Raw genomic sequence first — 25,968 nt, 5'->3', positions numbered from 1 at the left:
GATCTATAAGTTTGGAACCCTTTTATTTGATCATCATTCCCAGTCTCTTGGGAATACCAGGTTTCACTTATATTCATTATATCTATTTTCTTTTCATTTTGGGTTAGTTCTTCTAAGTACTCTATTTTTCTTTTTGAGTTACTCGTAACTAAACCCTGCGCATTCATCACTATGATGGTTTGCGTGTTTTCTCCTTCATTTAAGTAAAGAGGGACAATCAGTCAGCGGCGGTGACAACGGTGAAACAAGAGATCCCGGAGGATGGGTTGCTTTATTTGCGAATTGTGGAAGAGGTCGCCGTAGGAGACAGGATCACTAGACCGTGAATAGGCCTAAACTAAATGACACATAACAATCGGGTTTTTGTAAGTTAGTGACAAAAAGAGAAAATGGTTTGTAGAAAAGTCGTAGAAGCTGCAAAGGTCATTATTTTTGTCGTGCTTAGTCACCAACTTAAATGGAAATACTGCATAGAAAATTATGTATCACTTCCACTGCAGGAAGATCTAGGCCTAATTGGATGAACTCTGGAAAATAAAGTATTGGCGCTGGATATCAGTGATGAAAATAGTGTCCATCACATTGAACTTATTTTTGGCAAAAAACATCGAGCAAAACTGGCGTTCTACAGCTCTTATTCTGCACTGTGTCCTACAGTTTTTTTTTTAAGTCCCCTTACGAGGTAACATCCAAACAGGTCAGCCTGAGTGACTGACTTAACAATAATCTTCCCCCAGACAAAGATTTTGCGTCTCCCAGTCAAAAGGAATTCCTGATTCACCCTAAATACCTCGGGGTATCGCGGGTTTGTTTCCCGCTACCGGACATCATGATTTCTTAAAACAAATTCTTTGAAGTTGGGGCTCAAGGCTTTGTAGTGACAAGCGTATCCAAAAAAAGAGCAAAGAATTTGAGAAGTTAAGAGGGTATTCTGGCTATTACAATTTCATATGTATCTGGTAAAAATGACCAGTAGATTCTATAAATATTACGTATGGTTTCTACTGTTTCTTATATTACATTAATCTATTTATTAAATTATTTATATTATCTAACTCATCCACCAATCTTCATATATATATATATATATATATATATATATAATATATATATATATATATATATATATATATATAATGTGTGTGTAAGGAGAGGCCACACAAATTAAACAAAACGAGATTTAATTAGAATTTAATTTTTAACAAAAAAATATCAATTGAATATCCCAACCCACTACATTTTAAAATTATTACAGCTGGTGAAACATAGTATCATATCTTACCCACGAATTCCTCAAAGTCAAAATAGAGGTTAATAACTAATACACCGGAAAGTCATCGATACCTAACACTTTTAAAAGAAAATACAGTCGTGGGAAGTATCTTTTCTTAACACAAAGATCCAGTGATGGGGCCCTAACCAGAAAAAGGGACCAGCCAGAAATAACTTTGAGACCGCTAAGTAAAATCTAGCAATGATTTTAGGCACACAAAAAAAATCTCCAGCAATCACCTAATGGCCTCAACACAATGCTGAGGTTCTTTCTGCTATTTTTAGTGCGTGTTTATAGGACTATAAAAATGCACCTAACCTATTATGAACATTGAACTGGCATAGTGAACATCCCAATAGCATGTCATCATAGATATATGATTTTAGTTGTTCTAATGTATTGATAAAAATCAATGGAATGTATTGCATACATGTTACGTAACAAGATGTGCAAATAAAACACAAAAATACCAGCGTTATAACACAGCAATAAGAAATTTGGAGGTAAGCATGTGTAACCAGGAACAAGACGATCAATCATAGTGTTCATTATAAAAAATATAATTCATAAAAAAGAATTCAGAAATGGAGATTTTTTTCTCTCAGATTTCCCGGCAGAAAAATTCCGAATCATAATCACGATCAGGATGCTTCGACTGTTTGGTGTGTTGAAATGACTACTCCAAGAGCAGGAAGTTTCGCTAGACGTTGTTGATCGAAGTATTTTGTTATAATTCATAACCTTTCACCACTTACAAATGCCATGGGAGTAGTGAACGTAAATCTAAGACCAATTCCTAGGGTATTGTACATCTGAAGAACGCTCCACAGATACGTAGATTTTTTTTTTTTTTTTTTTTTGTATGGTGTTTTAACGTTGCATGGAACCAGTGGTTATTCAGCAACGGGACCAACTGCTTGACGTGTCTTCCGAACCACGTCGAGAGCTTCTATCACCAGAAATACACATCTCTCACTCCTCAATGGAATGGCCGAGAATCGAACCCGCGACCACCGAGGTGAGAAGCAAACACCAAACCAACCACGCCACTGAGGCGCTCCACAGGTACGTAGGAAATCTTTTTCGCGGGAAGTGAAGTTTTATGATATTGTCAAGGCCATTATAAGATGATTCATCTCAATTCCCAATTCTCAGAGCCTTGTAGTATAGAAGGTCCAAGCAAACTTCATCGTGAATTAAAGGACAATGATTGTATTCATGTAATTTCGACTATTCATCTGACCATTTCTCAGGATAAACTTCAGATCCATAAAAGACCGCTACGCTAATACGTTTGTCACGTCTACTTATTTCCAAATTTTTGTTTCACCATATCACTTACTCTAGTAATCTCCACAATTCATCCACCACAACTTTCGCTCTCGTTTCATTCTCATTCAGTATCCACACTTTCACAGGGGGTGAGTTGGTTCATTCGCCCCTAATACGAATTTCCCACCTTGGCTTCCATAGACACCACAAGTTTCCACCCAGCCTTCAGCACACAGTCAGGGGGTATAGCTGGTTCCAGAATGTTGAGGTGGGGGGAAAGGGTGGGTGGCGAGCGAATCGAGCCTGTTCAGCTGGGGGTTGTGGGAGGCGCTGTGAGCCCCCCAGAAATTTTGTTTAATTTGAGCTCTTTTTAGGGGCATTGTAAGGCCTACAAGGGCAGGTAAACTAAATACTATGGGTGGTTTAACATTGAGCATCTGATATTTAACCATAATATTTATTATTTTGGGAGGACAAGAGTATACTGTGTCACCCCCTAACTCAAACTTTTGGGGGGATATGTCCCCCTAGTGAGTTACGCCCCCCACCTCTGTGAGTCATCACTTTCCTCATCCGGCTGCCATCTGGACTCTTCTTCATTCCCAGATATCTTTTAGAAGCTACTGCTTCTATTGTCTCAGCATCCATGGCCACAAACATTCGCTGCCTTATCTTGGAAACTCCCACTTACTCTTATAACCTGCTCTTGCTCATACTGTTACTTTCTCCTCTTGCAAAGTTTCAAACTCTTTGACATATATATATATATATATATATATATATATAATATATATATATATATATATATATCTATATATATATATATATACACGTATATATATACGTATATATACTATATATATAAATGTGTCTGTGTGTGTGTTCACGAATAAAATAAAGCTACTACATCTGATACCACTAACAGATTTTTATTTTACAGCAGCTGTCAAATCATGTTTCTCCCACCCTTCTGGTGTTATTGTAGAGCTAAATATAAAAGTGTTATATTGTAGTAAGTTTCAAAAACGAAGACAACCAAATTTAAAAGCCTAAATGGTGTTCTGAAGTTAGCCAAAGACAAATTTACATAGCTTACACTTAGCAAATTCCCAAACTTTAAGTAATGAAGATGTTTTCTTTATTGTGCAAACTATGATAAATATCTTTCTGGGTGACATGTAGCATTATTTAGTCCACCACTGTGAAGTAAACTGTCATGATCATAAAATTTTTTTTGAATGATCTACACCTGAGAGAGAGAGAGAGAGAGAGATGATGCACACAGCAGCATTGCATAATGTCACAGTCTGGTTTCTTTGGTAGTGTGACACAAATTATGATGAACGTTTTGAAAAATGCTCTTATTACGCGTTTTCTTAAACTCTGAGGTTGCATTGCAAACAAAGCGCTTACGTTGCGATCGGATCTCAAAGGAATATCAAGGTGGCAGGTGGGTGCTGGCAATACCAACTGGCTTCTATTTTGAGTCTATTAGGCTAGATAGTCAAGAAACTTGGAATTTTTTCTATGTCTCATAAAAAAAATGAACTCGTTTTCATGACATTTTTAATTTATACTTTCTAATTGTGCGTGCTGTGATAGAAACATGATTATTTTTGACACAGATGGCTGAAACTTACCACGTGGTTGTAACTAACTTAAACTAAGTCGTCTGTAATGTAAGCTCACCATTGTGTATAAACTTTCTGATATACTGCAGCAAGAAACAATTTTTTCTTATGTGAAGCAGCAAAGATATCTCAGAAAACAAAACTATTCCCCACATGCCGTGATCGCTTGATTTCCCCGACATGTATCAGTTAATCTTGACAGGTTTCTTTGTGTCTACTCCACCATTGTCTTTGTAAGCACGTTGTTCCGCGCCAGAATGGGAAAAGAAAAAAATTCTGAGTAAGACTTCTGGCTAATATCGTGACCTTTATTTTTGCCAGTGTTAGATCTCCCAGGTTACTTTGAAGGCTACTGTGAAATTATCAGCTGGGCTGGCCTCCACCAGTAATTTCATAACAGAGTACAGAAACGAAATGCATATTTCCGTCAGTTTAGTAAATCATAGTCGCTGCTGCTTGGACCATGGCCTAAGAATTCGCGCGCCAAGTCACTGGGTCAACAAACAAACAACGCCATCCCAGGAAGGCAGGAACCCAAGCCAGCCTTAGGCCTAAATTCCAACAAGGGGTCATCACTGTCTTCGTCGTTGATTAGCTACCCCCAACAGTACCATCATGACCTATAAACTAACCCAGGAACCAGTGTTGCCTGTGGAAGGAGAGCGTGCACTGATAATTATGTTAACAAATCAAGAATTACCCAAATTTAACCTACTGGTTGGATGCGATGACATAATTATTACTAGAAATTTTGTTATATTCTGCGTAGATACTGGATTAGAGGTTAAAATAATTTCAAAATGTCTAAATGAAAGAAGCCATACAGCCCGTATCTTGGCCCATGGTACAATTTTAGACTTAAATGTGAACACAAATGTTCCTGGCCTTAATTTACGTTGCAGGCTACTACGTTGGCGTGTTAAAACAGCGTGGCTTCATAATCAGCGTTGAAATAATTGTGGTACATAATTTTTTTTTTATGGTACCAACACATGACGTTGACACAATCTGATGTTTTTGGATTGTTTTGTAAACTGTTGGCCCGAGTACGGAATGCAGTTCGCCTTGTCTGAAGTTTAAAATAAGATATATAAACATTATATAAGAAAATCAAAGTATCGGGTACGATACCCGCGCCAAAAACAGTACGAATTGCTGGTTCCAAAGAAAAAAAATAATGTGAATATGACGTAATTCGATGTCGTTTAATCACTCACAGAATGAAGTGGTTGGTGTACACGATGTATTCATTTGTTTATTTTCATCAGGAATTTCGCACTGGCGGACTATTACCAGGTATAGTACTTGTGAGTATAAATTGAGATGGGAAAAAAACTGTTAACGAGATCGTAATTACAGTAAATAAAACCCCTTTTCAAATTTGTAGTCTACAAAAATAACCATCATTCAACCCTTGCTTGGACCTATTACAAATGCGTTTTCTTCTGATCAGCCATCCAAGCTCATTGAAATTTTGAAAAAATCTGTGAATATTGGATAATATTGTCCTCATCGAAAGTTCTAGAATGTATTTATTTTCAAACAATGGCTGCCCCATTCTTTTGAAAACTGGCCAGCTTTTTTTTAGGGCGACTCGTTTTTTACATATTAGATTGTCTGAAGTGCGCATTTAATTTTGTCCTCATACACCCATGGATGTTCGCTATAAATTCCATTGTTTGTTTCGTTATTGGCGACATTTGGGCCTGTGGTGTTTGTGTGTGTGTGTGTGTATTAGAACCGTCCCTGTGGGGAGTCCGCGGTAAGATTTTCTTTGTTGCTCTTGGTCTGATGATGTGCCGTTATATCTTTGTGCACCCAGTTCATGTTATCTTCTTTTAAGTACGTATATTAACACTGATGACATTTCAAAGTTCACATCCTCTAAACAATTATCTACAGTAACCAACTTACAATTTCCTTATAGAAAGTTTATTAAAATCCGTTTTCTTCGCTGATACAACTCAACACGTGACCAGGGTTCGTTAGATACGTCCGTATTTGTTTATTTGTTTGAGCGTTTCCTTCGTAACGTAAACAGCCTCTCGTTTTTCTTATTGTGCAACTCAGTTTTTATCACTTTTTCGGTTTAAAATAAAGCAAAGTGACGTTTTATGTAGTACTTTTAGTTTTTTATTTCAGACGGTAAGCGTTGCGCGGATAGGAATAGAGCGTAAAAACGCATGATGCATCATCTGCTTACAGTTATAGTACTGTTAGTTATAACGAGAGATGTTATGAAAGCTTCGATATTTCCGGTTTAAACATTCGGTGTTAGCATTAAAGATTAGTCGAGTTTCTCGAGGGTGTGTGTGTGTGTGTGGGTGTGTGTGTGTGTGTATGTGTGCGTACATGACATTCTCTCGATATTTTTTGAGAAAGAGAAAGACCACGTCATTCTCTCAGAATGTTTTGTTAGAAAATACGGGATTGCAGTTTAGAATCCGGGTGACTAGATTACATCACTTGTACCCATAAAGAAAATTCCCAATTTCAAAAACACTTTTTACTGCTGATGACATTCTTCCTCGCAGTCTCCCCCAGGTTCACGTTCAGATACACCTCATAATTTTTTTATGATTCCTTCCAGCTAAGCAGCTTGCAGTGAGGTGCAGTCTCCGCCTCTGCATTTTGATGTTGCTCCACATGAGACTAATATGACTGATCCTCATCAGCTTTTCTTTCTTTTACAATTGTTCATTACGAAAATGTTGACGTAATATTATGCCACTGCATTGCGGCATTTGTACATTAGATAAAAAAATAATTGTACTAAAATGTCAGTTTAGTATTTCATTTTGAATAGTCTAATATCTTGATGTTTTCAAAGTAATTCATAACTATAACTATGAGTATATTTTTCAAGGATGACTTCTTCCATTTTTGCATCTTGCCAGTATACCATTAAAGAGTATAAATGTCTCAGCTACATATCATAAGGGAGAAGCTCCCTTTTTACGATATTTGTAAGTTTCAAAAATACCATACTATGAAACTACTCAAAGCAACAATACGTGCATTATGTACATCTACAATTCTCACACCACACGCGTGTGTACATGTGCGAGAGGGATGTTGCAGTAACGTCCCATCAGTTAACAAGAATCGTATAGATAGAACAGACAGGAAAAGGACAACAGCAACACAGCAGAAAGAATTCATGATATATTGATAAGCCCCAAGATTCGTGAACTGCACAGTAATATCAGTGGTCTTGCAGTTACCTCCAGAATGTATGATATTTTCCGGTCTACTCTGGTGTCTCAAATAAGGCCCTCATCTGCTGAGCTCATCACTTCTTATCGCGATGCCATTCATAAGATAAAGGGAATACCATTGCATATTAGGAATAAGCGCCCTGAGTCTCATAAGTCCTGTGGATATTATGAGATTCAAGTTACAAAATTCTGTGGTAGGCATGGTGAATTTTGCCTGTCTTATCATCTTGGCTACAATACCAGAAGATAACAGGAGGGACTCTTTGTGTGATGATATCAACGTTCAAGGAGAGTAACTGAATTCTCTATTTCTCATACTAATTGTCGTGGCCTAAGACATCTTGACTTCACTTTTGAATTTGTCTGTGAGTAAATTAATGCTACCCACAAATCACTGCTTTGACCTAGTACTATTCCCGATTCCCCCAGCAGTGCCGCGCTGTTGGTCCTACTCCTATCGCTTGTTATGCTTTTGTTTCTTGTATGATTAGTACTGCGCAGGCGTTCTCTCTCTCTTCTCTCTCTCTCTCTCTCTCTCTCTCGTCTCTCTCTCCTCTCTCTCCTTCATTCGTTCTCTCTCTCTCTATATTATATATATATAATATATATATATTCTATATATATATATATATATATCTATTATATATTATATTATATAGTATATATTCTATATATCTCAAACAGTCTGGAATTTAGTGAAACTCGGGAACATAAATGTTCAGCTCTTCTCAAATCTACATTTTTTGGTATAAACTCGGTAGTTCCTAATTCGCTTAAACTAGATGATCCTTTCATACTCACAGTCCAAAAGAAAAGGAAATCCTTTTTTGACTGATGTGTTTGACAGTAAACACGACAATGAGAAACTCACTATGCCTCATTTTCATTTCCCTGAAGTAAAACTGAATAGATTCGTTTTGATCCTGTAAATAAAATATAAAACCTTGTACATGACCTTGATGATTATGGTGGTATAAAACCAAGTAATATTTATTTTTTGCTTTGTTAGACAAAAATGGTTCTTATATAAACGTAGTTGTGCTGGTTCTAACTCTTTCAATTATCCCTCACTTTCTGTAACTCGTGACACCTGATGCTTTTGATATATGTTGGCAAACGTCTGAATACTTAATGCTGAAGGTACCTTAAGTTGCACCTTGGTTTTCTCAAGACCTAGTATGTGCTTGAGAGGATGCCCTCTTTTATTTTCTAATATCAAACAGAAATCCATAGATTCTGATCATGAAGCGCTTATGATTGGACTTGACTTTAGTGCTGCTTTTGTTGTTTGCAATGACCAAGAGATAAAAAAGAATGACAGACGTGGATTGTCAGCGCCCATCTGAAACTGAGTGTGATTTAAAAGTTATAAAGGAACTGGTTCTACAGATAAGGCAATGCGTGACCTCTTCAAAGGAAAGCAGAGATCATGTTACTTGTTACTACCAAACAAAGCGCACTGAAGGTAGTGGAAGGAGCAGCTGTCACGAATGGACTGCGCTGTACCCGACTCCCCAGTTGGCTTTGACAGATTGTCTGTGGCAAGGTCTAAAGAATTATTTAGACCTTGGTCTGCGGGGCCTTAAGGGCTTCATTCAGTTTTACACATGTGTTTTCGTATCAAATTCCGCATCGCCTTCACGAGCACTACCAGTTACCACCATTATTAACTTTTTTGAGACACACGCACACACACACACGTAAATATATAGATCTCAGTATAAGCCGCATCTTGGAAAATGGTGGCTACACTGGAATTTCAAGTCGCTAGGACTTTTATCTCGCGATCTAGTGCAAAATAAATACTTCTGCCAAATTCCAGGCCTGTAGGCTGCCATCCACTAACTGACTGTACGCTTATCTCTTCTACTGTTGAAATCAGGTCTTCCCAGACAATGCCATCCAATGCGTAGTACCTACTGTATAGAATACAGTTAATCCAGTCTTTACTTTTCTTCAGTGAGTTTCAGCCCCACGCTGTTTTGCACAAGTTGTATTCCTGTTGTGACCTTATTGTAGAATACTCCTGGTTCTGCAACTGCATTTTCGGAACCTCTAAAGTTCAAGCTTGTTGCAATTACTTTTCTCCTGAACCCTTCTTTGTCTGTGTTGTCTATTGTCCTGATTTTACTTTTGTTATGTTATACTCGTTTTAATTAATTTTGTATTTCCTTTTAAAATTCTATCCTTTACTCCTCAATCTTTTTTTTTTCGTCCTGGGCCGGTTTTGGGGATCTTGTCATGGTAGTATTCTGCTTCTCCAACCGGAGCTGCAAGCTAATAATAATAATTATTATTATTTTGTTAAAAATGACTGCTGCTTCAGCACTATTAATCTTGTAAAGAGTCTTCTCTATCTTTCTGATGACGGCTTTCTCGTTGTTGCTTAGACTGGCGAGCAACGCATCAAAGGGCATGGTAAAATTCGGTTGAGTCGACGTGACGATTCCTCCTGATCCACAGGACATTATCAAGCGATAACTGCTGAGGGACTGAAATTGAATTCCAGTGGCGAGTCCTTCGTCTTATATCGTGATGTTGCGGGTTCTTGAGAGAGAGAGAATTGTATAAGCAATAATAAATCAAATGACTCAACCGAATTTTACCAGGCCCTTTGGTGCGTTGCTCGCCAGTCTAAGCAACAACGAGAAAGCCGTCATCAGAAAGATAGAGAAGACTTTTTACAAGATTAATAGTGCTGAAGCAGCAGTCATTTTTAACAAAACATGCCTACGAGAGGGTCTCCTTCCGAAATTATTATTATTATTATTATTATTATTATTATTATTATTATTATTATTATTATTATTATTATTATTATTATTATTATAGTGAAGCGAAAACTACCTTTTTCTTTTTCACGATGGATGACAAGAAAACCTTTCGTGATTTCTTTTTATATACATATTAGTGATTTACATTTTTCAGATGTTACAAAAAATGTTATTAGAATGACCATAATTTGTCAAAGAAACCAAAGAAGATTTTCTCTTTATTTAATAATAATGATAATAATAATAATAGTTCATCGTGGTTCTTACTGCTAAGTTCGTTGCTGTATTTTGGAATGAAGCTATAAGCTATGCAACGCCCTTGACATTTTCTTTTGTAAAAATTGTAACAGAACGTCATTAAACGTATAAAATGTTTCTTCATAATGGCTTACCTTATCTTTACTTCTTTTTCCAATCATTTTAGTACTAAGCAGGCGCGCAATTTGGTTGTTTATTTAATTCTAGGAAGTAATGTTGCTCAATTTTTCCTGATGAGTCAGAACCTCTTCTGATTGCTTTGTTTGCATTGGTAATTGCTCCACATTTATTTTTGCGTACGTATGTCAGTCAGACTTCTCTTATAATTCAGATGTGTAATTTTTAACTTTCGTTGCAAGGCTTCTGAATTCACGGCTATAAATACATTATCGTCTATGCCCATCAAAAAACCATTATGATGGCACACTCGTGACAGTTGCCAGATAGCCTTTTCTGCTCGCAGTTGAATAATGTTGTAAGTCCCTCTTATCAGACATTAGGTGCAGTGTATGAGATTTCTAATGAGAGAAGAAATAGGATAGGCAAAATCGATAAGTTCATTTAACAAGGCAAATAAACAGGTACAAGTGTCCGATAAACATAGTTTCATTATATGCAAGAAAATTCGGCGCAGATGACAAGTAGACACTATTGCAAATACGTCCGCGATAACCACGAACTCATACGCACTTACCCGATTATATTCAAGTCATTTATACGCATGTCGCGTTCATCCGAAGCAATTGCACAAAAATAAATCAGTCGTCATCAGTGACGCATCGAACCACGGATGACCGTGAGTCTCCAGAATGTTCTAATATCGTTTCTTGACTCACCTAGCCTGGCCCCTTTAAATGTCCGGAAATATCGCGTTACCATTTTTACCTCTTCCTTCTTCTTCTTCGTCTTCTTCAACTTCTTCAGTATGTCATCAGGGTATCGACATTGAATTTCCCGCATTCCTTTAACTAGCTGTTAAGATTTCACAATAAATTCGTTTTATCATAAACCTTATACACACACACGCATATATATATATATATATATATATATATATATATATATATACATACATATATATATATATATATATATATATATATATATATATATATATATATATATATATATATGTGTGTGTGTGTGTTTAATTTTTCCAACATGCAGACCGTTTCTAATAACAGGATGTAGTTCTGAGTAAAACAAAAGTAAGTTAAAATTGCCACGTTCGTGATTTAGTCGTAATTTTCAACTTATTTGGCAGCAAAGCTAAACACATCATTACCGCGCCCTTCCAGCTCCTGGAACTACACAGAAAGCAAGATATTTCTCCTGTATTAAATGGCTTCGATGACACAAGGGATCTGGTAAGTGGTATTATGTAGGTCCAGCAATACCCTTGACCCGCTTGAACCCATCGATGGGGGAACACAATAATGCAAACAAACCCAATACGGGCTTCCCCAAACCACACATCTTCTGCATATACCGCCATAAGTTCGGGAAAATGGTGAGGAGCTGATTCTACATCACCAGCCAAGACTCACTCCAGCAGGAAGTTCCTAATGGACATGTGAGCCTCCAAATCTTTTCTCTTGCGTCAAAAGTGAACTTTTGAACTACCTATAAGATGTATACATCTCCTCTGAACCACCGTAGTGACTTATGAGCGCTTTTATATTTCTCTTTATTTGTTTTCTTTGAGGGGGAGAGCCTTGTAAACTTCCAGTAAGCTTCCAAGCCTCTCAGGTTCAGCAGCCAGTCACAGACCACTCTCACAGTCATGTGCATGTGCATCTCTCAAGTTGCTTGCCACTGCTTCCAACCGCGTGCTCAACCAATTACCCTTTTGTCTGTTGAATCATAAACTGATGTCCGTTACCTATGACTACTTTGCAGCCCGCATGTCGAATGTTTCCTAGAAATCTGTGTAGAAATTCTTTCACAATGTAAATACAGGCGTGGTAGAAATTTTGCATTATTTTATAACAAATACATGATTAGGGTACATTGAAAACAACAACTCCAAAAATGTCCAAGGCATCATATTTAACTCTAATTCTAAGGCAATGATAACGCTGAAATCTCAGTTGAGTGAATAAATTTTCTCATTTCAGTGTTTCTTTTAACCTAAAAGATCATTAGACCGTTTGTTGAATTTTTTGCAATAAAAGATTTTTTTCTTCAAACAACATGGAATTATGTAGCGACAGTTTGTTGGATATGTCAAGATGAGACTGTTAGCATTCTACATATTATATCTATCTGTTCAAGTAATGTTCATGATGTAACTTAGAGAGACTTTTGGCTTTTGTCTATGCATTTCAAATGATATCAATTGTATTTTCCCCTCTTTTTTTTACCTGCTTGAGTAGAATGGCCTTAGAGTAGATACTGGTTGAATGTTCTAATTTTGGGAAACTGCTTATGCATTTCCTTTCTGATTACTGGGATGAAGATGGTAATTATCCTTTTCCAAGGGTTTTATGAAGTGTTATTTCACTTCCTTAAGAATTACTTCTAGTTTTGTCTTCATAAATTTGTAGAATCTGGGAAGAAAGATTAATCCAGAAACCACGTTTTAAATCACGGACTTTTTTTCTCATCATTGACAAATAATGCTATGATGCAATAAATAAGTCTGTCACTTAACCAGACTTATTCACTGAATAAGAGGATATTTTACAATGAACTTCATAAGCATCAGTAGAACCAACCATAACCAAAAATTACAGGGCATACCCGTCAATTAATTCCTGAATTATGCAGTGTTCTATTAAGCATAGTCGAACTGTTTCTGGCAATGAAAAGACTGATAACTCTGGGGAAGTTTCCCACCTCAGTCCTTAACACTAAACAGCTCTTCAAAATCGACACAACACTATTTTAGAGGCATGAATTCATCTGGAAAGATAGAAGGTTCCATATCACAGAACCATCAAAGGGTAGGAGTTAATTGTATAAAGATACATCTTTCGATATAAAATACTTTAGCAGCAACATTTAAATGCAAACGCACCTGAACACTCATATTCACATGAACGTAGTTGAGTCCTGTAATTGGTGAATCAGTATCAATACCTTAAAAAAAGAAATGTCATTCTAGTAGCTATAGTGCATGAAAAATACAAGAAAATAAAGCGATTTTGATCCATGAAAAATTATTAGAGGGAAATAGTCTATGGGTACGTTGATACCGATTGGAATTAAAACATGTTGCGTACCGCAAATAATGAATTACAGAGAAAATCTTATCGGTTTATTATCCCAAGAGCACTATTGACTATTATAACAGAATGCCCGAGTAATCACTAATGTATTGTAAATTAATGAACCAAAAACTTGCCATCATTATTTGACTGTAACTATATGACATGATAGTATAGTCACCAAATAAGCAAGCACTGTTTCTTGGAAAGATGCTTCCAAATCTATATAAAAATTTATATAGAAATCAAGTAACCCGGAAGTTATCATTAAACTGATGCAAGCGGATAAAAAGTGGGATTACGAAGTTTTGTTGGCGGTACCCTTCCCTCGACGATAAAAGTAAGGTAACCAATGTCCCACTAGCAATTGTATATTTAGGCAAATATATTATTTAAACGATTGATTAGGGCGAATGACACGAGATGTTTTGTTTGTAGGTTTAATTTTGCACGAATTCAATATGACATTCAGTCGAATTATTAATGATTATATAACTAGCGATACTTCTTAAATGTTGATCGATGTTAATCATTAACATGAAGCATTCTTGTCTGACATTTATAGGAAGTTATGTGACAGCGAGAGAAGCCTTTTGTGCCACCCTGTATCCCGTGACATTATTGGAACAAGTGAGGTACCGGAGGTGACGACATGCTGCGGAGGTGACGTCACACAGCTGCTAATGGCGGCGCTGGTGGTCTGTGGATAGTCTCATATCATTCACAAGTGGCGTAAAGGCTGTTACTAGCCGTAATTAACTTTCAAAATGGTGGTGCTCACGTTGAAGAACTTGCAACAGCAAACCTTCACAGTGGAAATTGAGTTGTCGGCCACGGTAAAGTGCTATTACGGTGTTTAATTCACGTGGTGGTAGTGGAGTGAAGGAGGGGGGGAGGGGGGAAGGGATTGTTTGGGCTGTTGTGAGACTTTACAGGGGATGTTTGAATGCCCTCCGATTTTCATCTCCCAGTTTGGATACGTCTCATTCCTTCGTTTTGCCCCGAAAGATAATAAAAGTTCTCGAATAGTGATTTGCTGTTTGATTTTAGCCATCAAACCCCCCCTAGTTTTGGGAAAACTCGAAAGTAGTAGGCAGCCGCCGAGGAACTTCTGGATTAGGTCGAGGCTGGCGATGTTTAAGCCTATCCAAGTTGAGATTGGACGTCGCTTATCGAATATTGTTTTATTTTTTTTATTTCTTTCTCCCTGGCTGTCGTGACTTTCACTTCTTTAATGACTTGATGGGTATTTGGCCAGTGTTCTGTGCGAATTGGAAACTTTGTTCGGCTTGCCCTCACGAAAACCAAGTTATGTTGGCCGTGGTATGCCTAACCTAAGTCTAACGGGGCTATCAATTGCGTGCACGTGACTGATTAAATTTCAAGTGTGGACTGAGAGACCTGCATATAAGTTATTACGAAATTGTTCCAACAGAAGTATAAACCGTCTAGCCTATGTAGTAGTGGGCTACTACTACCTAGCTGTACATCACGAGTGTATACTCTGTAACCTGGTTACTAGCTAGGTAGGCCCAGGCAAGGTCGAAAGAATGCCAGGTCAGATTGTCTCAGCGTTACTGTGCATATTTGTGGCATCACTGGTATGTGGCCATAAAAGAAAACCAAGAAAACAGTAAGATGAAGGGTCACTATGGGAATTGTTAGCCCACACCCATTCTCTCTCTCTCTCTCTCTCTCTCTCTCTCTCTCTCTGTCACGACCTTGGGTGAGAAAGGTTCCCGTTAATTAAAAGGACTGACCAGTGACTAGCCTTAATCCGGTCTAAGAGAGCTAACTTGTTCTTCACTCCGGTGAAATCAAATACTGACTGATGACCTTATTTTACCTGAACCTCAGCCAGGTGCAGCCTCGTGACGTCATGCGTGAGATAGTCCTTATTTTGGTTGGAAGCGGTCTGACCTGGTATTCTTTAGACCTTGGGCCCAGTCAAGCAGAACGAAAGTGGCTCGTGAGAGATTGAATGTATTGTGGTGAAGTCTAAAGAGTTTGTTCATTTTACCAGGATAGCCCAGTTCAGAGAAGGAGCCACCAAAAATGCATTAAAGTCTTAAAGGTGGGAGGATTCCATTGCTCATTACCACAGACATATTTTCCTCTTTGGCTCTGTAGAAAACAAATAGGATCTTTGGAAGAATTATGATCCCAGATCAATCAGTCACACAGGGAGTGCTGTAATGGGAAACACCGCCTTGGATCCATGGTACTAAGGTGGATCAGCCTTATTCACTCTATATTTAATAGATGAAACAAGAATACAATTACATCTTTAATCATACCATTCAAAAGGTTGAATTTTTGTTAACATAATGCGATATATGAAAGTGCCATACGAACTAAAATAAGCATGTGCGGTCTTCGTAAAATATGTTTTCAAGGCAGTTTTGAAATCCAATATAGCGTCGTCCACCTCCGGTCCCTTTCATAACCGACATGGCTCTCATGTCCTTTCCAGCCTTCCCAGTGCTTATTTGAATAATAGGGTAAACCAGCACAGACGATCCATCGTCATCATGCTGGCCAGGCCTTATTCACTCCATATATAATTGGTGAAACAAGAATACAATTACAACATTAAACATACCATTCAAAAGATTGAAGTTTCTTCAACATTATGTGATATATGAAAGCCCCATACGAACTAAAATAAGCATGTGAGCTCTTCGTAAAATATGTTTTCAAGGCAGTTTTGAAATCCAATATGGCAGCAATCGTGTGGCTGGCCGGTCTAACCACGGACAATCCACCACCTTTCCCAGCACTCATTTGAACAATGTTAGCATATATATATAATGTTTATTGATCTTACTCAAGATTGCAGTTGTAATCAGCACAATAAAACAACATTTTGTTGCTTTTATTAGTGAAAGTATGAAACTTTTTATTCCCGGGGTCATGGTTTGAACTGAATTCATTTTTACCTTGTAATCGGTGGTATTATCCTTACTGCCATCACAACTGAAACTCCACAGTGCTTATTTGATTATAATTATACACATTTTAGTCTTAATTCACTCCACACTGCACTTGAACCACATTGCTGTTCCTGGTTCCTAAGCACTCACTCCGCAAACACAGTTACGCGCAGCAGACGACTGCACTTTATGAGGTGCAAAGCTTTATTCCCTTAACTGTTTACTTTACTCATTATTTAGTTTAACTTTACTTCAAAATGTTTATTTAATTCATGTCTATTATCCCTCTTTTGCAACCAAATTAACCCCGAAAAATTACAACTAACTAAACAAAACCGGGAAAATAAGTGAAATTAGCGTATCTATTTGTAGTACGTATACATGCATATTACAGCACTTTTATCATTACTGCATTACTATGACAACTAGAATTCATGGAAGCAGACGACGCGAGGAAAAATGACTCATCGTTGCCAATCTAGTGGAGTGTCACACATACACTGATGCATTTACAAACTGTTTCCATGAATTCTAGTTGTCATAGTAATGCAGTAATGATAAAAGTGCTGTAATACGCATGTATACGTACTACAAATAGATACGCTAATTTCACTTATTTTCCCGGTTTTGTTTAAGTATTATACCCAGTTTGAAGGGTAAACACATACCAATTGACAACACTGATAAACAATTTAAGAGTGCAAAATGTTGCAAAGAATGCCATAGTTCCCTTGAATAAGTACGAATAAGTGCTGGTAAGAGGTCGGGGTTACGATTGTTGTGATGAAAGTGCCCCAGCATCTATGGGTACAAACGGGGTGCGGATTTAGCACAGGAAATGGGAAGTTTGTTGACACAAGCGACTCCGCAAACATTGAGATGGTGTCAATCTTCTAAACTTTTTTAATCGTAAGTAAACATTTTGAAAGCGTTTTGGGGTTGTGGGCACTGCCTTGGCCACCCTTTTCATTACCCTATGTTTAAATCTTAAAATATGGTTTTAATTTCTAATATTGGAGAAAATACTTACTTTGAAAGGAGAGTAGAGGTCTTGAGCTCCTTCTCTCACCACCAACAACTCGTGACTGATGACCATCTCCGGTGTCAGGACATATTTAAAGTACTTTTTTGGAGGGTGGCCTAGTCGTGGTAGTCGGTGAGTTGGCCAGTCCACGCAGTTGTTTACCCTATTAACATTTATATATAACGTTTATTGGTCTTAATCAAGATTGCAGTTGTAATGAGCACAATAAAACAATATATTGTTTACCATATTAGTGAAAGTATGAAACTTATTCCTGGGGTCATGGTTTGAACTGAAATTCAATTTTACCTTGTAATCAGTGCTTTTATCTTTACTGCCATCACAACTGAAACTCCACAGTGCTTATTTGATTGTAATTATATACATTTTGGTCTTAATTCACTCCAAATTGCACTTTAACTACGTTGAGAGTTTGTTGACAGAGAAGTCAGTTCCTGGTTCCTAAGCGCTCACTCCACAAACACAGTTGTGAGCATGCTACACTGTTTGAGGTGCAAAGCTTTATTTCCTCAATTGTTTACTTTACTCATTATTTAGTTTAATTTTACTTTGTTACTTCAAAATGTTTATTTTAATTCATGTCTATCAACCCTTTTTTGCAACCCGAAAATTACAGATATTTCTAAATTAGATACAATCCAATATTTCTAGCCCTGTCATTGCCAAGCAGACAATGACAAAATTCTATTGTTGCCAATTTAGTGGAGCTTCACATACGCCGATACATTTAGAAACTGTTTTCATAAATTCTAGTTGTCATAGTAAATGCAATAATGATAAAATTGCTCTATGTATATATTCTACAAATAGATAGGCTAATTTAACTTATTTCCCTGGTTTTGTGTAAGTCATACCCAGTTTGGAGGGTAAACACATAGCAATTGGCAACATTGATAAACAATAGGAGAGCACGAACAACGCCGTGGGTACTGTTCACAGCAACATTGTTGATATTTGAGTTAGGAATCTAGTTGCTTTTTCAACAACGAATATTTTCAAATGAATTATCATAAATATGTAAAAATATTTATGCAATTCATGACATACTGATGTTTTAACTATTTATTTAAATACTTATCTAGTGCACGCTTCTTCTTGCTACCAAAAAATCGTGAGTTTCCTTGTATGCCAGACGGTTGGTGTCATTGTTTATGATTGTTGTGAAGAAAGTGCCCCAGCATCTATGGGTACAAGTGGTGTACGGATTTAGCACTTGGAATTGTAAGTTTATTGACACAAGTAACTCCGCAAACATCTAGATGGCATCATTCTTCTAAATTTTTGGCGTTTTAAGTAAAAATTTCGAAAGTGTCATGAAGTTATGGTTGCACTATGCATGGCTAGACTTTCATTAACCTCTGTTTAATGTTAAAATATGACATTAATTTCTAACTTTGGAGAAAATACTTCGAAAGGAAATTTCTAACTTTGGAGAAAATACTTCAAAAAGAGAATAGAGGTCTCGAGCTGTTGCTCTCACCACCGATGACTCGTGGCTGGTGCCCATCTCTGGTGTTAGGACGCGTTAAAGTATTTTTTCGGAGGGTGGATCCACACACGGCCAAAACTGGATCAGCTAGTCCAGTCAGTTGTTTCCCCCTAGATTATAAGTGTTATCCTCAAGACCCACATGTCTCCTGTACAGTATTGTTTAGCCCTCTTTGTGTGTTCGTGTGTGTGTATGTACATATAATAATAATATATTATATAATTATATATAATATATATATATATAATATATATATTATTATTCTTATATATATCCTATATATGTTGTAATATAATCTATATATTTATTATCTATATATATATATATTATATATTAAGTATTTATATATTATATATATAATATATTATAGTACTTATATATATATATATATATATATATATATAGTTATTAATATATATATAATATATTATATCTAGATATATCTATATATGTGTTATATTATTCTATATAATATCTATATATATATTATATATATATATATTATATATATATATATATCATATAGATATATATATAGATATCTATATATAATTATATATATATATTAATATATCTATAATTTTAATATATATATATATATTATATATATATATTATATATATATATATTATATATATATATATTATATATATATACTATATATATATATATATAGTTATTATTATATATATCATTATATATATCTAGATTATTATATAATATATATTATATAATATATTTATATATATATATATATTATATATATATACTTATATATCTACTATATATATATTTTTTTAAAAATATATATATATTTTATATATATATATATATAATATTATATAATATATATATATATATTATAATATATATATGTATATTATTATATTATAATTAATATTATTATTTATATATATATTATATTATTATAATTATATTATTATATAATTATTTATAATATATAATATTATATATATTATATATATTATTATATATAAATATTATTATATATAATATATTATTTATATATTAATTATAATAAATATAATAAATATTATTTTTATTTTTTTTTTTTTATATATATTTTTTTTTATCCTATATATAGTAAATATTCTATTTTAAATTATTATTTAATATACTTAAGGTATTATAATAAATTTATTTAATTAAATTAAAATTATTATATATATATATTATATATATATATATATATATATATATATATACATATACATACATACATACATACATACATACATACACAGTACAGTGGTACCTCGAGATAGGAAATTAACCCTTAAACGCCGAATGGATGTATTAAACGTCGAGTCAAAATCTCCCCTGATTGCCGAATGGACGTACCATACGTCGACTCAAAAAAGTTTTTTTAAAAATTCGCGGAAAAATACTTATAGGCCTACCAGCCGAAAACTTTTGAATCACGCGCCTTGGGGGATGCTGGGAGTTCACGGATCAAGGCGTTGTTTTGTTTACAATCGTTACACAGGTGCGCAAGTGCGAATTTCTTTCTTATCGCACTAAAAAGTATCAGTGACACATCTCAAAAGTTATTTCGTCACTTTGACATAATTTTTGCACCGTTTTAAATTATCCGTTACATGAAGTATTATATATGAAAATGTGCGCAATTTCATTTAGAATACAACAAAAAAATACTCATGATTGTAACTTTTATCAGTTATGAAATATTTCCATATAAATAATGATGTGCCAAAATTTCAACCATCGGTCAACTTTGACTCTACCGAAATGGTCGAAAAACGCATTTGTAAGCTAAAACACTTATATTGTAGTAATATTCAACTATTTACCTTAATTTTGCAACAAATTGGAAGTCTCTAGCACAATATTTTGATTTATGGTGAATTTATGAAAAAACCTTTTCCTTACGTCCGCGCGGTAACTCTTCCGAAAAAAATCATACGTGCGATTGTGGTAATGTTTGCACCATTTTAAAATTAGCCGTTACATAAAGTTTTATATATGAAAATGTGCGCAATTTCATGCACAATACATCTAAAAACAACCCATGTTTGTAGCTTTTATCAGTTTTGAAATATTTTCATATAAAAAATGTGACAAATTTTCAACCTTCGGTCAATTTTGACTCTACCGAAATGGTCGAAAAACGCAATTGTAAGCTAAAACTCTTCTATTTTAGTAATATTCAATCATTTACCTTAATTTTGTAACAAATTGGAAGTCTCTAGCACAATATTTCGATTTATGGTGAATTTATGAAAAAAAATAACATTTTCCTTACGTCCGCACGGTAACTCTTCCGAAAAAATCATATGTGCGATTTGGTAATGTTTGCACCATTTTAAATTAGCCGTTACATAAAGTTATATATATGAAAATGTGCGCAATTTCATGTAGAATACAACGAAAAATAATTGAAGGTTGTAGCTTTTCTCATTTTTGAAATATTTGCATATAAATCACGATAAATAGAAAAAAAACCACGTTCGGTCAACTTTGACTCTACCGAAATGGTCGTAAAACGCAATTGTAAGCTAAAACTCTTATATTTTAGTAATATTTAATCATTTACCTTCATTTTGCAACAAATTGGAAGTCTCTAGCACAATATTTCGATTTATGGTGAATTTATGAAAAAAACTTTCCTTCCCTCCGCGTGCGGATTCTCCGCCATAAATCGCGAATTGCATAAGTCCCATTCTCGGAAAATTTACTCCGTTTCATATTAGGCATTTCAAAGAGTTTTATATATGAAAATGTGCGCAATTTCATGTAGAATAAAATGAAAAATATTTGAAGGTTGTAGCTTTTCTAATTTCCGAAATAATTGCATATAAAAAAAATTTATAAAAAAATGTCGACATTTGGTCATTTTTAACTCGTCGGAAATGGTCAAAAACTGCAATTGTAAACTAAAACTCTTACAGTATCGTAATATTCAATCATTTGTATTTATTTTGAAACAAATTGGAAGTCTAGAACAATATTTAGATTTATGATGAATTTTTGAAAAAAAAAAATTTTTACGTCCGCGCGTTACGAATTCGTACATCATTTTGTGATAATATTTTTCCGGTGTTGCTTTTATTGTTTTACAATCTATTATATATCAAAATGATTGCAATTTAGTGTACAATACAACGGAAAAACAGAAACTCGTTAGCTTTTTGCAGAGCGTGATTTTAATACAATTATGTCTGAATTTTCTTTTTTTGCTACCATATATCGCATTATTTACATATGATAATGATATTATTTTTCTTTTCTGATGATTGCATACTAAACTTCAGGCAATGACAAAAAAAAGAGCCAAAAATGAACTCTTCATCTTCAAAACTAAGCGCGCTGTGATTTTTTGAAAAAATTATTTTTTCCACTTCCGCGCTCACTCAAAATTGGCTCCGGAATTCGGGGGAGTTTTTGATTTTTACCGCTTCGGCGTTTAAGGGTTAATCCATTCTGAGGCGGCTTTCGTATCATGAGCTTTTCGTATCTTGAACCATATTTTACATGTAAAATGGCTAATCTGTTCCAAGCCCTACAAAAACACTCAGTAAATTTTATAATAAAGCTAAATTGACCAATAAACAATGATATACTACAACAATTTGGACCATTCAAATCCTAACTTATACGTACTAGTACTAATATGTACGTACCTGTAAATAAAGTGTATTAGTGTACATGGTATACAAGAAATACTGTACATACATACGTACGTATGTAGTAAAATGTGGAAGCTTACCTTTCAAGTGAGGCTATCTCCGAAAGTGTCGACAGAGGAGGACAAACGGCAGAAAACTTCTTATAGTACGTACACTTAACTTTATGAAACACATTAAAAAATGTCAGGAAACATAAACTAAACTTTACGAAACTTATTAACAAAACTGTAACACTTGACTTTACAAAAAACTTTAATTAATTTTTTTTTTTTTTTTTTTTTTTAACAAAATTTCAATTTCTTCACCACTTTCAACTTTCTGTTTTATTGTAGTGTCTTACCGAACAATTATAGAGCCGTGATTTCCACGAGCGGCAGGATACTAAATTCAAATTTAGCGCGTCGGCGTCGCCAACACTGGTGGTGATGACGTCATCTCCCTCCACTCGCGGGAGAACCAGGTACAACTGCCCAGGTGAATTCAATTCTTTTCCTGCCGGCGTCCGGTGAACATCGGTGGTCGGTGCGGTTGGATGACTTTGCTTCGCTTTTTTCTTGTGGATTTGATCTTCGGAATTGGTGAAGTACTCTTTTTTGGCGTTGTTGTTATTTTGCTTTTTATTTAGGCGTTGCCATGTCGGATTCTAGTCCGTCGGGAGTTAGGTTTTGCATCTCAGGATGTAAAACTAGATTATCCAAGCTAGAGTATGATTCTCACACTAAATGTGTTAAGTGTAGGGGACAGGTTTGTTCAGCAGATCGAACATGTAACGAGTGTAGTGATTGGACTGATTCTCAATGGAAGTTTTTTAGTTCATACTCGGAGAAATTAGCTAAAGACAGAATTAGAAAAGCAGCGCTTAGGGAAAGTAGACTTAGCTCTGCTTCGTCTTGCGATGCATCTGTTCCTTCTGTTTCTCCTCAAATTGTTATGTCTCCTTTAACTACACCTCCTATTCCTCCTACTAATCCCACTTCTCCGGCTTCCCGTGTAGTTTCTTCCGACACCATTGCCAGTCTGGAATCGAGGTTAGATCAGAAATTTTCGGTACTAGCGAATACGGTTTTGCAACTTGGTAATTCAGTTAAGACGTTTTTGGAGAAAGCGGCTTCAGGTAAGAGTGTAGTTGAGGGTGCGTCTGTCTGTCCTGACACGTCTCCTAGACAAAGGTCACTGTCCAGCTCCCCCGCACTGGGGAGAAGACATACCGGAAGTCCAAGGGAGTCGATCGGGATTTGCCCACAGACAGGCGCCTCTCTTGTTGAGCCTGTTGCGCCTCAACAGGGCTCGGTTAAGCGTTGGAAAGGTGTTGCGGTCAGACGCCTTTCAAATGATTCAAGCGATTCGTCTCCGGTCGCACGGCGCTCTTGGCGAGATTCGCCCGTTTTTTCGCGTCCCTTAAAGAGGCGTTCAGGCGCCGATTCTTCGCCTCCTCCAGTCAAGCGGTATAAGGAGCCTGAGAGTAGGGTTGCGCCTCGGCCGTTAGCGGCTCGTTCGTCGCCTCAATCTGTGCCTTTTTCGGCTCCATCTACTAGTAGAGATTGTGGTTTTAGCGCTGTAGCTAGCAGTTCTAAGGGTGTTTCTTTAGGCGCTTTTTCGTCTGTTACGCCTGATGCGCCTGTTTCGCCTCGAATTTCGGCGGCTCCGAGCGAGGCGCAAGTAGTTTTTGTTTTTCCGCCTCCTGCTGAAACATTTAGGCTCTTCCAAGCCTACGTTAACTGTTTTTGATTCGTCTCTGGCGCCTTTGCGCAAGCAGTTAGAGATGTTAACCAACTGGATGAATGAGTCCAAGGGTGGTTCGAAACCTTCAGATCCGGTTGTAGTTCCGTCTACTTCTTCGGCGGTATCGGAGAATGAAGAAGAAGTAGAGGAGGAGGATTCACATCACCTCTCGTGTTATTCACGTCTCCTTAGATTTCTTCTGGTATCTTATCCAGATTATTTGAGAAAGCGGCTCCGCGCATCCCCAACTTCGACTTTTTTGATGAGGAGGAAAACTTCAGACCCTCTCCTCCCAAAACTTGTTCTATCTAAAGCGGTTAGACATTCGTTGAAAGAGACGGAGAAATGGATGTCTATGAAAAGAGACTTAGGGAAGGCTCTTTTTGCTTACCCTCCCTCTAAGTTGCTTCGTAAGAGGTATAGGTTTTATGTAACTGGGGAGCTCCTTCTCTGGGAGTTTCTGCCTCCTCCCAGGGAGACTTCTCCAGTTTAATCGACTCCTCTAGAAGATCTGCTTTCGCCGCAGCGAAAGTTTTCTTTACAGCGCCTGAGTTGGACCACGTTGTAAAGAATCAATTTAAACTTTTGGAAGTCTTTAGCTTCCTTGATTGGACTATTGGCGCTTTAGCAGCCAAGATCGAAGACTGTCCTTCTCTTTCTCAGGAGTTAGCGGAGGATTGGATTGGTGTTCTGCCTGTCCTGCGGACAAATCCATTAGGGATGGATGTGATGAGTTAGCTTCGCTCATCGCCTTTGGTACCCTTAAGAAAAGGCAACTTTGGTGCTCCTTTGCTTCTAAAAGGGTTACGTCCCAACAGAAGTCTGCTCTCTTGTTTGCTCCTTTTGTGAAAGATAACCTCTTTCCAGACGATGTAGTGTTGTCAATTTCGTCTGCGCTAGATAAGAAATCTACTTCGGATTTTACTGGCACAGTCTACTAAGAGACCTAAAGCTCCTGTGGAGACTGTTCCTTCGGTTTCTCCTCTGGCCCAAGCGCCTTTTCGAGGGAGAAAACCCAAGCGCTTCTTTCGGCCGAAATCGAATTTGCGACCTCAGTCTAAGCCTCGGCCAAGGTTAACAAACCTTCCAAATGAAAGCTCGGTTCTTCATGCACCAGTGGGAGCCAGGCTGGCTCTGTTTTGGGAGGAATGGGAAAACAAAGCAAGGAGCAGAAGCCTGGGTAGTGCAAGTACTCAAGTTCGGCTATCGTATTCCTCTCGTTTCACCTCCCTCGCTCTCACCTGTGCCAATTCCATTCCAGGCATACTCTCCGGGCTCAGACAAATTTCTGGCGCTAGCCGCAGAAGTGGAAGCGCTTGTTCTCAAAGAAGCGATAGAACAGATAGAAGGGGATTTTCCTCCAGGCTTTTACAATCGCCTTTTTGTAGTTCCCAAGTCCATCAGGGGGCTGGAGGCCGGTTTTGGATGTGAGCGCCCTGAAACTTGCATGTCCAGAAAACAAAATTTCATATGGAG

General features: G+C 36.5%; 1 protein-coding gene across 1 annotated transcript in view; it reads left to right on the top strand.

The window, feature by feature from the left end:
- Positions 1-14,292: 14,292 nt before the first annotated feature.
- LOC135211139 (UV excision repair protein RAD23 homolog B-like) overlaps positions 14,293-25,968 on the top strand; it is a 109,391-nt gene continuing 97,715 nt past the window's right edge. Inside the window, exon 1 of the mRNA XM_064244296.1 lies at positions 14,293-14,471. Coding sequence (XP_064100366.1) covers positions 14,403-14,471 — 69 coding nt within the window. The 5' untranslated portion in view covers positions 14,293-14,402. The remainder of the gene's footprint in view (positions 14,472-25,968) is intronic.

The sequence above is a fragment of the Macrobrachium nipponense genome, chromosome 4 (genome assembly GCF_015104395.2).
Source record: "Macrobrachium nipponense isolate FS-2020 chromosome 4, ASM1510439v2, whole genome shotgun sequence".
NCBI classification, from domain to species: Eukaryota; Metazoa; Arthropoda; class Malacostraca; order Decapoda; family Palaemonidae; genus Macrobrachium; species Macrobrachium nipponense.
Note: the sequence above shows the minus strand (reverse complement) of the source record. Positions and strands in the feature narration are given on the sequence as shown.